This window comes from Garra rufa, chromosome 10, assembly GCF_049309525.1.
Source record: "Garra rufa chromosome 10, GarRuf1.0, whole genome shotgun sequence".
Taxonomy (NCBI): domain Eukaryota; kingdom Metazoa; phylum Chordata; class Actinopteri; order Cypriniformes; family Cyprinidae; genus Garra; species Garra rufa.
Genome location: NC_133370.1, coordinates 9,312,653 through 9,328,332, shown reverse-complemented (window position 1 = coordinate 9,328,332; position 15,680 = coordinate 9,312,653). Strand labels below are relative to the sequence as shown.

The following is a 15,680-nucleotide window of genomic DNA, read 5'->3' as shown; positions in this document are numbered from 1 at the left end:
CCACTGACTTTCATTGTTTTTTTTTATTTTCCATACTATGCAAGTCAATGGGGACCAGCAGCTGTTTGATTACCCATATTCTGATATTCTATTCAGAAAAAAAAGAAAGAGAAAAAAAACAGGTTTGAAACAACTTGGGGGCGAGTAAATGACAGCGTGACAGTCATTTTTTCGTGAACTACCCCTTCAAGTGGGCAGATAGTAAATTAAATGTGAAGTAATTTACACATATTGTGAAAAAAGTGTTTTTTGTGGAGTCTTAACTAGCCCCACGCTACTCCCTTTTCTACCCCAAATCAGCCAGAGCTAAAACTTTCATGAGACATCTCACCATTTTGCAGTTTCCTTAGTTTCCTCTTTTAGGCTTACATGCATCTTGATGTGAGTAACAGAATTTGCTGGCGTCAGGAATTTGGTTTCTTCTTCTTGAGTAAACTTCAGTATCTATAAGGAAGTCAGTGCAACAGTAGTCATTTTGAGTTCTCTCTTCTTTTTTTGAAGTTTTTAATTTGTGACAATGGCAATAAATCACAGACTCAGATTTTTTCTTTGTCTTCTAACCTTCAAAACAGGTAAAACACATTAACATATGTAATATTATATAATATGTATGTAACAAAATGTACCTACTGTAAAGAGCATATATTATTTACTTTTCTTATGCTGCCTGCATTAAAACTAATATGAATAACAAAAAATTGTAAGACAATCAGTTTAAAACAAGGTACATGGTTTAAGCCCAAAGGAGAAACTTTTCTTCTCTATTGTTTATTTGTGTAAGCACAGACAAGTAACTCCAGATATGTGCATTATAGCTGTATCATATTTTTATTATGCTATTATCTCTAAGAGAAAAGTTTGTGTGTATGTAGTATTTTAATTATCTGGTAAATTCACTTGGCCTGTAGGACACATTTTTGCGAAATGGGTATTTTTCTCTCTCCTCAGGGTTCAGTGCTGAGATTTCAGTGGTTGTACAAACAGGACATTCTGTTCAGCTGGATTTACAGACACAAGAACTACCAGAGTTTTATGATTTATACTGGAAATATGATAATTCAAAGTATATATTTAAATATGTAAATAAAACTAAAGAAGAAACGCTCTACTCTTCCTACAAGGACAAAGTAGAATTTAATAATAAAACCTTCTCTCTAACACTGATGAACATGCAGAAGACAGACAGTGGACTCTACACAGCAATAGCAGCTGGAGACTCAGACAACACTATTGCTACATACAGAGTATCCGTTATAGGTGAGGGTAATTTTATTTGCCGTGTTCAGGTCAAAATACTGCTCAGTCTATGTTGAGTCTTTTATTCTGTACAATGTTATAAACATGTTTATAACATGTTTATGTTTATTTAAAAAGAAGATCCAATTATTATATTAATGTACAGTACATTCCATGAACAGCTATTGGAATGTAATATTCTACAATAGTGAGAGAATGTATCATTTGACTATTTAAACACAGGATCACTCCTTTTACAGCTGATACACAGATGTGTCTTTGTGTTACATTAAAAACAAAAAATGTGTTTGTTTCAGATTCTGTGGAGTCTCCTGTCTTGACCTTGAACTCAACCTGGATCAGTGGTAACTTCTGCACACTGAGCTTCACATGCAGAGCTCATGAGTTCTTGGTTAACTCTAGCTATCAGAACAACAGCTGCTCTCCAGAGGAAGTGACATCCCACAAAAACTACACTCTCATTCTGCACTGTAGTGAGGAATTCATTATCTGTAACCATAGCAACCCTGTCAGCTGGAAAGAAAACAAAATAAACATTACACAGCTCTGTGTTAAAGAAGGTATCTGGACAAAAACAGAGACACTCATTCAGAGTGCAAATTAACATCTCTCAAATCAAATATCTCATTTTGGTTACTAAATCTAGTCTAACTACTGAACTGAACTGACAACTAATGATTTAAATTTAACTTTCCAGAGAACTACCCAGAAAATAACCAGAGTAAGTCATCTTTCCTGTGGTCAGTGGGTGTTTCAGTGGCAGCGTGCATTTCGATATGTCTTTCAGTCTTTCTGTACTACAAGTATAAAAAAGGTATGTCAATGTAGCCTCCCATACATTCTCTGTTAAAAACTTCTCTTTTCATCATGTTTGATCAATTAAGAACTTTACTGCTTTTGTAAAGTAATTAAAAACAAATACAAAAATAGATTTATGCTATTTTTTTCTCTTTTAGTCAGTTGTAATACTGTTGAATACTGTGTTCTTTCACCTTCTCCCTTCTTGTTTCTACTAAATATCCTCTGATCAGATCATTTAAACAAAGTTAGTAACCAACTAAAGATAGGAACAACTATTAATCTTTAACTAAAGCACACTCTAGGTTTTCTAGTTTAGGGTTTAATTTTTAGTTCCCATATTCACATTGGCACAACAAAACCTGTTCAGGTTTAAAATGTCACAATGTTTTGAGAATAGAGAATTTATTATTATAGAATATAATTTATTATTATTATTATTATTATTTGATAAGTCTTGATGGTACTATAATGTTGTACATTCTAAACCTCATAGGTGCCCAGGAGGAGGTAGTTGAAGGTAATACAGTCTATGCTCAAGTTGAGGTAAGCTTAAAATTATTGTTCATCATTAACATCACAGACATCACTGATATGCTGTCATGATGTCTAATTCTTTTTTTAATCATGTTAGACATCAAAAAATATTTTTGGAGGATATAACATTTACATCCATTTCTGCAATATTTGGTTTGTCATATTAAATTGTATATTTATTGTATATATGCAAATTTAAACATCTAAAAAAAAAAAAAAAAAAGTTTCCAAAAGGGGAAATTACGAGATATAAAGTCGCAATTGCGAGGGGAAAAAAGTCAATTGCGAGACATAGTCAGAATTACGAGAAAAAAAGTGAGAATTGCAAGATATAAAGTCACGATTGCGGGAAAAAGTCAGAATTCTTGCGACTTTATATCTTGCAATTCTCACTTTTTTTCTCGTAATTCTGACTATGTCTCGCAATTGACTTTTTTCCCCTCGCAATTGCGACTTTATATCGTAATTCTGACTATATCTCGCAATCCTGACTTTTTTTCTTTCAATTTCAAGTTTCTATCTCACAATTCTGAGAAATAAAATGTAGAATTGCAAGTTTGTATCTCGCAATTCTGAGAAAAAAAAGTTGAATTTTTTTTTTTCAGTGGTGGGTTCTTCAATAGGTGTCGATAAAGAAAGACTATAGCAGAAAGCATTCAGACATTTATTATGTCTCAAGACATATCGTTATACTGTTTGTAGTATGTTACATCTGTGGATGAAACTGTTGATGTAACTGTGCAGTGCTTTTGTGCTTTTGTTGTCTTCCTTGATTTCCTTGCTCTTTCTCAAGTTCACAAAAAAATAATAAAAATAAATGGCAAGTGACATTGAACTAAACATGAAATCTGAAGTAGAAAAAAAATTTAAATGGTATTTTCTCTATTTATAGCTAAAAATTATTTTTACAGTGAGGGATTGGACTATTAAAAACACTTTCTCTATGCATTTTGTTAGGCTGAAGCCCAAACACAAGAGGAAACAGGAGATAATCGACCCACCACAGTCTACTGCACAGTAGGACAACACCAAAAACCTACAATCACTCTTGAAACAGACCATACAATTTATTCAGCGGTGTGCAAACCAAACCAGACACCATCCGCCATTTCACCAGATGACACTTAAAAATGAAACTGGCTATTTGTCACAGCTGTCACAAGACTCATCTCAAAATGGCACCCTTTGTTATGTCCCATGGTTTGTATTCCTTGTGCTTTACTTTACCACTGTACTTTATATGGACTTTTAATTTTAATTTTGCCCTGTTCTGTTCATATTTCCTGTTTCTTATGCCTTGTTTGTAGTTCCTTTGTAGTAGTCTCCATCATGTTACAGACTCTTACCATTTTCTGCAATATCTTTATATAGTTTTTTTTTTTTTTTTCAAACAACGTATGCTGTTCTGATATTTAGCCAAAGTTGTTTGTACAATTAAGTTGCATTCTTCTAGCATTGGTTTAATATATTAACTTCAAACATCCACAAACAAAATGTCTTAAAATATTTTTGTGTGACTTCTTACTTTTTCTGTGAATTCTGAATTTGATTTTGTTTTACAGAACATATAAATGTCAAAAAAAAAAACAACAACAAGTGAACAATATTAATTGAAGTGAAAAACAGTGTGAAAACTAACCCCTAGATGGTGACATTTAATCTTATTTCTGGCCATGTGTTTCTCATCCAGTTAAACATTTATGTATGTATGAATGCATGTATATGTATTTAAGGCTTTTGTTGATTCTTTTTCTTGACAGCTTGGCTTAATCTTGAAGACATCTTTACCTAAAAATTAAGAATTAATTCCCCCTAAGTTTGGTTCATTGTTTTTTAAACATATTCCCTCATTTTAGTCAAACCTTGGCCACAAATTAAGAATTTGTACCTATTGTTTATTAATTTGTTTCCTTGCTTTTATAATGTTAATTTGTTCCCTTGGTATGATTTAGTTAAAAAAGGTCAACAAATAAGTTTAATATGACCAATCAAAAATCATGACTTAAATGTACAAACGAAAAGAGGTTTAACAACTTTAAAACAAATTGTGGGACCAGTCGTGAGTCAGGAACTGAAATCAGGAAGTCAGATTTAGACTTCTGTAAGCAGCCATGTTTTAGACAACAGAGCAAACCAGTGGAAAAAAAAATAGCATCATACAACTGCACTGTTGTGTCTGCCATTTCACAGCAGCTGTTAGATTGCCACCTATATGGAGACATCTTCATCAGCTCCCAAATGTTATATGTAATGGGAAAATATTTAGGTTTGAATGAACATTGAAGCTGACTCTTAAAGTCACGATTTTTTTTTTCATTTGAATTAGCACTAAAGCTAAGTGGAAACGATACAGAGATTATTCCTTGTTTATTTGCTGCAATGGCATTTAGGCTGCTCCTGTCATTTGTTGTTCTTTTATGCAACAAAGGTACAAACTCCTATAATTTGACAGTCTTTTTAATGGCATATCAAGTCTTTATGAAATTGTTTTTGGTTTTACTTCAAAAATGGCCATTAACTAAATTGAAATTCAACTAAACCTTTAGTTTTTTGTGACTTAGTGCTGAGATCTCTGTGTTCGTACAGACAGCAGCTTCTGATCAACTGGATATACAAACACAAGAACTACCAGAGTTTGATGATTTATCCTGGAAAAATGATAAATCAGATAATATAGTTAAATAATTTCATAAAACTAAAGAAGTAAGGCTTGTCTGAATCAGTGTGTGTGGCCTTAAAGGGATAGTTCACCCAAAAATGAAGATTCCACAATTAATTACTTACCCTCATCTATTTCAAAACCATAAAACATTTGTCCGTCTTCGGAACACAGACTAAGTTATTTTTGATGAAATCTGAGATTTCTCTGATCTTCCATAGCAAGGTTCCTAGTACTACGGTAAATGTCCAGAAAGGTACCAAGAACATCAACAAAATAGTCCATGTAAGATCAGTGGTTCAACCGTAATTTTATGAAGCTGTGAGAAGTTTATTTTTTTTGTACTTTCAACTTTTTTAGTTTTTTTTAGCCCAACAAAAAGTATTCTCGTAGCTACATAAAACTATGGTTGAACCACTGATGCCACATGCAGGGGCGGATTTAGCCATTTTGGGGCCCAAGGCAAACACAGACATGGGGCCCTCTACATCTTTTTTTCCTCCTTGTAAAACTGTAAAATTTTATTTTCATAATATATTACCTGTGCAATAATATTTATTGTATATTCACAAGTAGGGCTGCACGATAAATGAAATCGCAATTGTGATTAATCGGAAGCTGCGATTGTCATGCATATCTTTTAGTGAAGCACTGATTTCTGTGTGATCAGCAGTAAATCTTCATCCAAAGGCCAGAGGGCGCTCTGTCTCTCGGAAACGCCAAAATCACCTGAAGGAGAAATCTAGAAAACACTTATCGCTTCAGCTGAATAAAACTAAATAAAGATTTAACTGCTTTCCTTGATTCAACGTGACTAATGAACACACGACTACGACAATATATTGTTTACTGAAGTTCGTATTATTATAATTTTCATTATAATAAAGTACATTTATACTGCAATACCTTCAACACTGTTTAGAAATCTATGAACTATGTTCTGTGCATTATTACGTGTAAGAAGCCACATAATTTCACAGAAGGATTAATTTGAAACACTCGACTGATGTTATGAAGAAAGTTTGGAGTAAAAATATTATTTAAGGTGGGTTTTTCACGTGCTCTGAGATGTAGCACCATTTTTTACACAGCGTATTTCACTGAGAAGCTACGCAAACAGCTCTCATTATCGCAAACGATTTCTTTTCGATTGCATAATCGTACGATTAAATCGATTTCGATTATGAACGTTATGACCACGTTTAGATGTATAATGTTAGTGTCACAAGAATCGACATCAGCTTATTTCTGCTTTTTAGCTTTAACGTTACCGTCGTCAGCTGGTGACGGTGACATCAGAAAAAAAAATTGATAGCTTTGGTAGTGTTGCTATTTTTTATTATTTATTTTTTTTTGCTTTCCTCCCATTTCCTCGTTTTTTGCTTCGCTTTATTTTAGCTCCGTGCACACCCCGTCTGTCAATCACTTCTGTTGTTCTGGAAGCGCAGTGACGTGAAATAATAGAATAGTCCAACAGTGTGGTGTTCGAGGGCGCCCGCGCCTGAGTGCCCCTAAGATATATTCTATATAAAAGTATTCTGATGACTTTTCAGATAATTTTTGACATTTGCCATAAAGTAAAAAAAAAAAAAAAACACCTCAACCAAAATTTTTTGAGGGGGCCCCCTTGCAGCTCGGGGCCCAAGGCAACTGCCTTGGTCCGCCCCTGGTCACATGGTGTTACCACCATACATACCCCTTTTTTGTGTGTGTTTCTTTTTGGTGAGAGTTTCAGGGTCGAGACTCCTCCTTGGTGGGCGGGACTGCTATGCTGGGAAAGAGCAATTCCTGTGGCCCCCTATTTAAGAAGCTCCTGGATTTTGCCTCACTGTCATTTTTGTTTCTTTGTTTGAAGAGTGCGTTTGGGAGTGTTTGTCTCGTTTCCACATCTCCATAGTTTTTTTTTAAAATCCCATTTCTAAGTATTAATTGATTTGTTCTTGTGTTTTCTCTAGACTTATTTTGCTTTAAATAAATTCTTTATTTTTATTGAAACCGGTTTTCTTAATTGTGCTCCTTATGTTATAATTTTGAACCGGGTCATGACACATGGACTATTTTGTCAATGTTCTTGGTACCTTCCTGGACCTTGAATGTGGTAGGAACCTTGCTGCCTATGGAGGGTCAGAGAACTCATAGGTTCCGAAGACAAACGAAGGTCTTACGGGTTTGGAATGACATGAGGGTGAGTAATTAATGAATTTCTGGGTGAACTGTCTCTTTAAACATTTTAATATGTGTGTGTTTCAGATGCAGTGGAAGCTCCAGTCCTGATTGTAAACTCAAGCTGGTCCAGTCCTGACCCCTTTAGCTTTACATGTAATGGAAATAACATTAGCATCAGCTTCATCTATGATAGTAGCAGCTGTTCACAAGAGGAAGTGACATCATCTGATATTTACACTCTAAGACTGAACTGCATTGGTGACTCCATCACGTGTAACTACAGCAACCCAGTGAGCTGGAAGACTGACACAAAGGCGGGTAACGAAACTCTGCACTGTTAATCTAAAAACATGCTGTATCCGCTCTAACTCGTAAACACACTTGCAGTTGAAGAAACAGAAAATAAGTTTATTCTTGGAAGACTGGTCATTTTTGGTCTTCTCTTTCATGTCAAGAAATACTGCAAGCTAGAAAAGCATCTCTGCATCTTTTGGTAAATTTACCTTGAATACTGTTCAATTCACCTTGAATTTGTTGATTCTATTTCTACAAGAAGCTGATTCTGAGAATCAAAGTGGCTTTTTCCTCTAAACTGCATGAACTTATTTTATATCAATATTCAAACAAAGTTTTATTAAGGCGTACATATAGGCCTGGTTTCACAGACAGGGCTTAGACTAAACCAGGATTAGGCCATAGTTCAATTAGGACATTTAAGTCATTTTTATAAACATGCTTAGAAAAAAAAAAAACATTACTGGTGTGCATCTTGAGACAAAACACTGATATATTTTAAGATCAATCAGTGCAATTTTGTTTCAGTTGAAACAGCTCAGACTTACATTTTAGTCTAGGACTAGGCTTAAGCCTTGTCTGTGAAACCGGGGGATAATGTCTATGTAGTTAGAGCCAGCAAAGCAGCATTGGAGCGCCACCCTCAGGCTGAATTATGCAAGGACATTAAACCGCTGCCTCACCTGAACTTTTGGTCAGGACCCGCAGAACTTTCCACTCCCCTCTGTGCATTTATGGGGGTTACAGTTTGACACTAAATTGCCATTTTTGCTGATTTGGCCCTTGATGTCTTAATTGCATTTATTGCATTAGAAAACGGAAAACCAAAACAAGTTGCATTTATTTAAAAGAAAGTTAGCACTACCACAATTTTCCTTAGATTTCAACAAAATTGGATAAAAGCATCTTCCAAATGCATTCATGTAAATATACATGTTCAAAATATAAAACAAAATGTTGTGGCACTTTGGGGTTGTGAAGCATTAACGGAAGTGAAGGGCAACAGACTCACACCCAACCACCAACCAATAAAGAAGTTAGTGCTGAGAAAAGATCCAGTATCTTTTGTTTGTAGATGTCATCTGGTTTGACATTGTGTGCATTGGTGTCAGTATACAGATCTTTACATACTGTATATGGCGATAACATTCATTGATTCTGATCGACCTTCATTTCATTAGTGAAGTAGTAAACTCACACATACTGCTGAGTAGGAGTAGGAAGTGTTTTTGCTAGAGTCTCAACTGACTGAGCACCGGAAAGTTTGGTTCTTTTTTTAATGCTCATGTTTCCGCCCCACAGACTAAGCTCAGCGTTTCCAAGCAACTGAGTTTCCTCTTTGTAGCCTTTTGTAACTTGAGGCTCTATATGCATTATGTCAGTGTCAAAATCTACTGAGAGTAAAAAGTGTCAAAGTTTTTTTGCTGAATTCAAAAGCAGTTTATTCCAGCAGAGTAGATGTGAGAAAGACAGGATGTGGTGCAAAGTTGAAGTGTGAAGTTGCAAAACTATCTTTCTTTAAAAGTTGTGTAAAAATCTATTAAATACCTTTTGAGTGATTGATGTGGTATATGCTTACATTGACAATGAGATAAATAGATGTGTTAATTGAAATGCGTTTCTACACTCGAGTTTCCATCATTTTGTCTTTTAGGTTTATTGCTCTTTTGTTTTATTTCTGATTAAAACCCACAACTTATGAGGCTCAACAGGAACTTTTTTTTTCCCCTCCCCTCATCAGAGTCACATTTAACTTCCGTTTTTACTAGGAAGTGCAACGCAACAGTCATTTTGAGTTCGGTTTCTTTTTAAGCTTTTAAACTTTTTAATTTAGGAGAATGTCAGTAAATCACCTACTCTTATCACTTATTTTTCTTCTGACCGTCAAAACAGGTAAAAATGTGTTCATATATTATTAATGATTATTGGGACAGTGATGACCGCTTAAGGTATGGTTCAGGTTCTTGACTGTAATTTGTATAAAATCATTTAAACTTATGTTCTTATTCATTTGTTGAAACAATTCTGAATGAAACTTAAATGTTATTCTTGGTTTTAAGTAATTTCATATTATGAAGTTAAGTTTTGAAATTAAGTTATTCTAAATTGACTACAAAAACTTTAAATCTTATCTTAAAACTTTGTATCACCATATGTCGATTTTTGCCTCAAAATAAATTACCACAACATAGCACTAGTGTATGTTAGAAAGATGGCCGGGTAATATCTACCTAATAGTACTTTTGCTTTTGCACTTTTGTGATGATGACAGCATAGTTTTTCGACCTTATTTTATTCTCTATTACAAGCAGAGTAAATGTTTTAGATTCCGATATAAAAATTTATGTCTTTCAAGACTGTTGCATTTTTACAACTTCTAAACATACTACTTATGATCGTTCCTGAGATCACCTTGTAAAATATGTATTTTTTTTAAGAAGCAATGACCTGACTCAAATTGTTTAAAGGGGTCCTATTATGCTCCTTTACAAAGTCTTTATTTTGTTTTTTGGGGTGTACTTGAACATGCTGTCATGCTTAGTAGTTCGAAAAACGCATTATTTTTCACATAATTTACATTATTACAATAGCTTTCTCCCCAGGCTGGCACAAAAGGCTCGATTAGATCCGGGTTCCGCCTTCCGAAAAACCAAATGTGTTGTGATTGGTCAGCAGTCCCACTGCATTGCGATTGGCAAACAGCGTAGACCGCGTTCCGCCCTGCTGCGCCCCGTCCCAAAGCAGCAAAGTGATTCTTACGTTTTAAATATGGATATTTATTTATTTATTTTTTTACAAAAACACATCTGATCGCTAAAGGAGGCTTTTACCGACCGCCCCGGAGCCATGTGAGACACTTTTTTTTTTTTATTATGGATTGGCGTATTTTCAGTCTATACTTCTTCTATGAGTGCCAAACTTGATTTAATGCAACTCCGGTTGCATTCGTCTGAAAGAAGGAAGTCATACACCTAGGATGCATGAACGGTGAGTAAATAATACACTATTGTTGGTCCTATCGTCAGCCTGCGAGATCGCGGATACGTGATATTATCATTATTGTGCTAATGTATTTAATTATTTGCATGCCCGAAACCATAAGGCTAGTGAAGCTGATGAATAAATCTCTTACCACACGCTGCATGTCTACAGCGAAGTGCCGACGCATCCACGGATGCAGGGCCGTGCACAGACCGTTTGAGGGGCATGTGCTGAAACTGAAAAAAGGGCACCCCCCCCCAACCCCTCCACCACCAAAAAAATCCTCATTTAGGGGTCACACTTGGCTCCCTCGCGGTCAAAAGTGACCGAAGCCTTAAAAAGTAACTTTTTTTTTTCTTCAGGAAATCAATTAAATACATTTTTGTTCAATAATATTTTGTGATTATTATTTAGAATTTTTAGCAGTTTTTATACATTTATGCAATATTTATACAGTTTTAATGAACAATTTTTTCCCACTAGAATTATTATTATATTTTTTTTTTAATTATGTATTTATTCTTTTTCAATAAATACAACATTTCACATTAAAATAGAGTATTTACAATCTTTAAGTGAAAATTGCGTTATCTAGTGGCATAAAAAAATAAAAACTTGTGTAATGTCATGTAACCTCCTGTCTCTCCCTATATACATATACAGGGGGCTTAGGGATTCCTATTTTTTTTTTTTTTTTTTTTTTTTTACTGTTTCTTCATTTTAACAGGCTTTGAATTTAGAAAAACATTTAGACATTCTAAAAGATTACTTTTGGCAAGGTTTAGATATTTTTTGATTGGATAAATATCAGGTTTTGCATTTTTCTGCTTATTTCTGTGTGTGTATCAGTTCTGTATATTTTAGAGTGTCAGTCCTTGCTTGCTGAACACTTCTTTTCACCACAGTGGCTGATTTGTAGCTTGTATTACCAAAAGATTCTCTGAATTATCGCTTTTTTTCGTATTTCCCATTCATTTCCTATGTCGGTCATTTTTTGATTGCGAAGGAGCCAAGTGTGACTATTTTTATTTTTACCCTTTAACATATCCGAATCATGTCACTGATTTTTTTGTGTACTCACATAGCTAATGCAACAAAAGTCAGCAAGTGTCATCTCATTCTGATGAAGCTACGATTTTTAAAAATTCAAAACATAAAATTTTTCGGTCAAAAATGACTGAAGAGGCCCCAGAGGGTTAATAACTTGTATACAGATAATATGCATCAGCACGTTCAGCAGATAGCCATAAAATCAAAATAGAAATTTCTTAAAATATATTTTACCTAGCTGACAACCATCACTCGGTTGCTTTGTGCCAAACTCAAATGCAGTTACACCGCGGGGTTTTGACCAAAGAATGTGTGCAATTTGTCAATCAATAAAACGACGACATTACATTACGTCAACATCACACCGGTGTGGTGATGCATTATATGAACCTTTATAGACATACTAACGTTTATTTCATAAAGACAACGTTGCACTTATTCAAACAACAAGATATTTTACCGTTACAAGACGAAGATGTTCTGCTTCTGCTAACTCTGACTGATGTGCTGTAAAAGTTCGCGGCGCTCAAGGGGCGGAGTTGTGAAGTTTGACTGACAGTTTGAGCGGTTCTAAGAGATGCGCTTTTTAATGCCTTTAATTGGTTAAATATTTGTTAAAAAGACAAAAAGACGTAAACGGGTACCAATAGCACTGATTAAAAAAAAAATTAAAATTAAACTCCCCCCCCAAAAAAGGCACTTCTGAGTGTAATTATACCAAAAGGGCATGTGCTCTGCACAGGTTGAGCCCTACCTGTGCACGTGCCTTCACGGATGATAACAGTGTTCGTGTTTACAGCAGCCGCAGATCTGCTTGTGTTTGAACCCTCTGGACCACACACGTGAACGGCGCTGCTTCAGCACGGCTACCGGAGCAGTTCACGGACCCTTTAGTTAAAGGTTGCATTTAAACGAGCCGACCTAGGCTCGCTGTAGCATCCCAAAAGCGGCTGTCCATAATACATGGCTAAAGTTAGGCGAATCCCCCACCCGCCAACGAATTGAATTTCAGTAGGCGGGACTTACGTTGTGACATAATAGCCTCCGGAAAACAAACGCTGTAGTCCAAATGTGTCGTTTCGTTGTAGTTCTTGAAAAGGGATTTTTTTTTTTTAATCTCCCTTTAGAGTGGACTTAGAGATTTGTAACTTTGTAGATGTTTTTTATGCCCAAACATACACACCACACACCAGGCGCGTAGCCAGTAATGGGCCAGGGCGGCACTGGCCCGCCCACATTACTCCCTGGCCCACCCAGGCAAGTTTGATCAAAATACATTTTTAGTTTATTTTCATTATTCAAATGTATTAAATATATATATTCATATAAACCTGATTTATTTATTCATTGCCGAATAAAACCAGGTTTATATGAATATATTTTCTTTAGGCCTAATTGGTTGTTATGGTTGCTAGGGCGACAGGAAGACTCTCTGCGCGCCGGGTTCTGGCGGCATTCAGTGTATTAACATCGCTAAACAATAATGGCTAAACAAGCTTTTTTAATGTTTTATTTTAAAAAAAAAGAGTTGAGGAAGAAGACACGCCACTGCCTTCATCTACCGAGTCCACCCAGTCCAGTTTTTCAGACTCATTAACTCACGAGAAGGATAGTCAGGCGCTGGTGACGGCCGCCGCTTGCTCCCTGGCGGCAGCGCCAGTGATCTCCCCCGGTCAGCCTGACGCGGATTTTCCCGCCGATCTAACTGCAATAGATTAACCACCTTCACAACCCAATCTGAAGGTATTTCCCTGCCAACTCTTTTTTTTTTTAAATAAAACATTAAAGAAGCTTGTTCAGCCGCTGATTGCATTGTATATTGTTGATTTAACAGAAATTAGGGAGTGTGTTGTTATTTATTTCAAACCGTTCTCTGCTGAGAGTTTTCATTATTTTAATTTCTTTTACTTTTTTAGCCTACTTTATTTTCGGGTGAACTGTCTGCTCTGCACTGCTGACTAACCTGAATAAAATAGACAGGTTATTGTCTATGCTGGTGGTTTGTCCAGCCTTTATTGAGCACTGTTGAACATGATGGTTAGACGGTGTTTTGTTATTGCCTTTGCCAAATATTGCAAAATAAAGGTGTGTTTTTGCAGTTTGTTTGTCTATTATTTTTTCTACACTCTAAGGTTTAATTATTATTTAAGTAATATTTTTTCTAGGAAAAAATATTGGTCCGCTCACTTTTTCAATGGCCCGCCCAAAATACAATTTCTGCCTACGCCACTGCCACACACACTGGCTAAAGTTCAAAAAGTGAAAAAGCATAATAGGACCCCTTTAATTAATAAGCTGCCCTTAAGAAAAGAGTAGCTTTAAGTAGCATTAACTGACAATATTTATTTATATTTCTTAAATGTTTTTAAAAAATACATTTGTTCATTGTTAGTTCATATTAGCAAAGGATTATTAAATTATATTATATGTTCCAGCATTAGACCTATGTAGAAACAAATGGGAACAATAATGCATAATTTTGCACACTAACATTATATGTTGCTAGGAACTGTTTTTCTACATTTCACTGCCAGTAATATTTGGTCTTGGTGAGGTTTCCAAGAATGTTTAGAACAGTTTTAGAAAGAATATTTACAGAAATCAATGACTGAAAAACACCTCGGTTAGTCTTGTAACCCTCATTCCCCAAAGGAGGGAATGGAGACGTTATGTCAGATAGTGGGGAAAAAGGTGGGAATAAACCATGGAGAAATACTGAAGCCACATCCAGAGGGGGGTGGGGGAGGAGACCCCCCGCCAGACACAGTAACAAAGTACTCCACTTAGTTCACTTAGAACTGTGGGGCAACGGAGGACCCAGGGTTCACCAAAGGGGAACAATTGGAAAAGAATGCACGGAGCAGTAAGGAACAGTACTGCAAGCCGACCTCCCGCAAACTACCTAATGTTACCTAAAACACAGGAGGATACAGGCGCTACGTGAAGATTGTAAAATCTTGTGAAAGTTTGCTAAGACCGGGTCCGGACCAAACTCAAGGCACGATTCAATGATCGAGAATGCGTGCAGGTAACCTACCCTCTTGATAGAAGTGAGCGCGATTAGTGGCGAAATCTTAAGAGAGAGGTATTTTAGCTCTACTGATTCAAATGGCCCGAAGAGAACCTGGAGGGCCACTGAGAGATCCCAAGATGGGATGAGGTGCGGTCTCTGTGGATTTAGCCTTCTCACACCTCTCAGGATCCTGATGGTCAGATGATGTTTTTCTAGGGCCGAACCATCCACTGCATTGTGGTGGGCCACGATGGCACCAACGTACACGTTCAAAGTGAAGGGGGACAGCCTCCACTCCAGCTTTTCGCAGAAAACCTGCTTCTTGTCCTCCCTGATCTTGCACAGGGTCTGTGCCAGGAGGCCCTGGCACTAGCTATCTGCCAATGTGTCCCTGCTGAGGAGAGCCTCGGCCATAGAGAAGAACAACTGGCAGTAGGAGAATTACCAGCAGGCAAACAGGTCTACCTGACTCGACTCCATATGTGCTGGACCACCTGGAGATGGAGTCTCCATTCTCCGGGGAGGGTAAGAAGTTGTGAGAGTGAATCAGCTGCACGATTCAGTTCCCCCAAAATGCGAATGGCATGCAGCGATTTGATCCGCGTTTGAGTCCAGAGGAGGAGATGGCGGGCAAGTTGCGACATGTGACAGGAACATACTCCCTGGTGGTTGATGTGTGTGACCATCGCCATGTTGTCTGTGTGGACTAGCACGTGCTTGCACCTGCAGCAACGCTCAAAAACAGCGAAGAGCAAGAAACACTGCCAGCAACTCGAGGCAATTGATGTGCCACTGCAGTCAAGTTCCCGTCCAGAAGCCCGAGGCTGCTTGCCCGTTGCCCATCTTGGAGGCATCTGTGTTGATGACTACATGCCTCGATACCTGACCTAAGGGCACTCCTGCCCTAATTAGTCTAAGAACAAA

General features: G+C 36.7%; 1 protein-coding gene across 1 annotated transcript; it reads left to right on the top strand.

The window, feature by feature from the left end:
• Positions 1-454: 454 nt before the first annotated feature.
• Positions 455-4,289, top strand: LOC141344914 (uncharacterized). The gene is made up of 6 exons (XM_073849806.1): positions 455-572; positions 949-1,257; positions 1,554-1,817; positions 1,955-2,071; positions 2,552-2,601; positions 3,550-4,289. The coding sequence occupies exons 1-6, from the start codon at positions 518-520 to the stop codon at positions 3,718-3,720; spliced, it is 966 nt and encodes a 321-aa protein (XP_073705907.1). The 5' UTR covers positions 455-517; the 3' UTR covers positions 3,721-4,289.
• The last annotated feature ends 11,391 nt before the right edge of the window (positions 4,290-15,680 follow it).

Excerpts from the sequence above, each read along its gene's own strand:
- LOC141344914 (XM_073849806.1), top strand. The coding sequence starts at position 518 with ATGGCAATAAATCACAGACTCAGATTTTTTCTTTGTCTTCTAACCTTC. Across the intron at positions 573-948 it reads TCTTCTAACCTTCAAAACAG|GGTTCAGTGCTGAGATTTCA; the intron begins GTAAAACACATT and ends CTCTCTCCTCAG. Across the intron at positions 2,072-2,551 it reads GTACTACAAGTATAAAAAAG|GTGCCCAGGAGGAGGTAGTT; the intron begins GTATGTCAATGT and ends TAAACCTCATAG.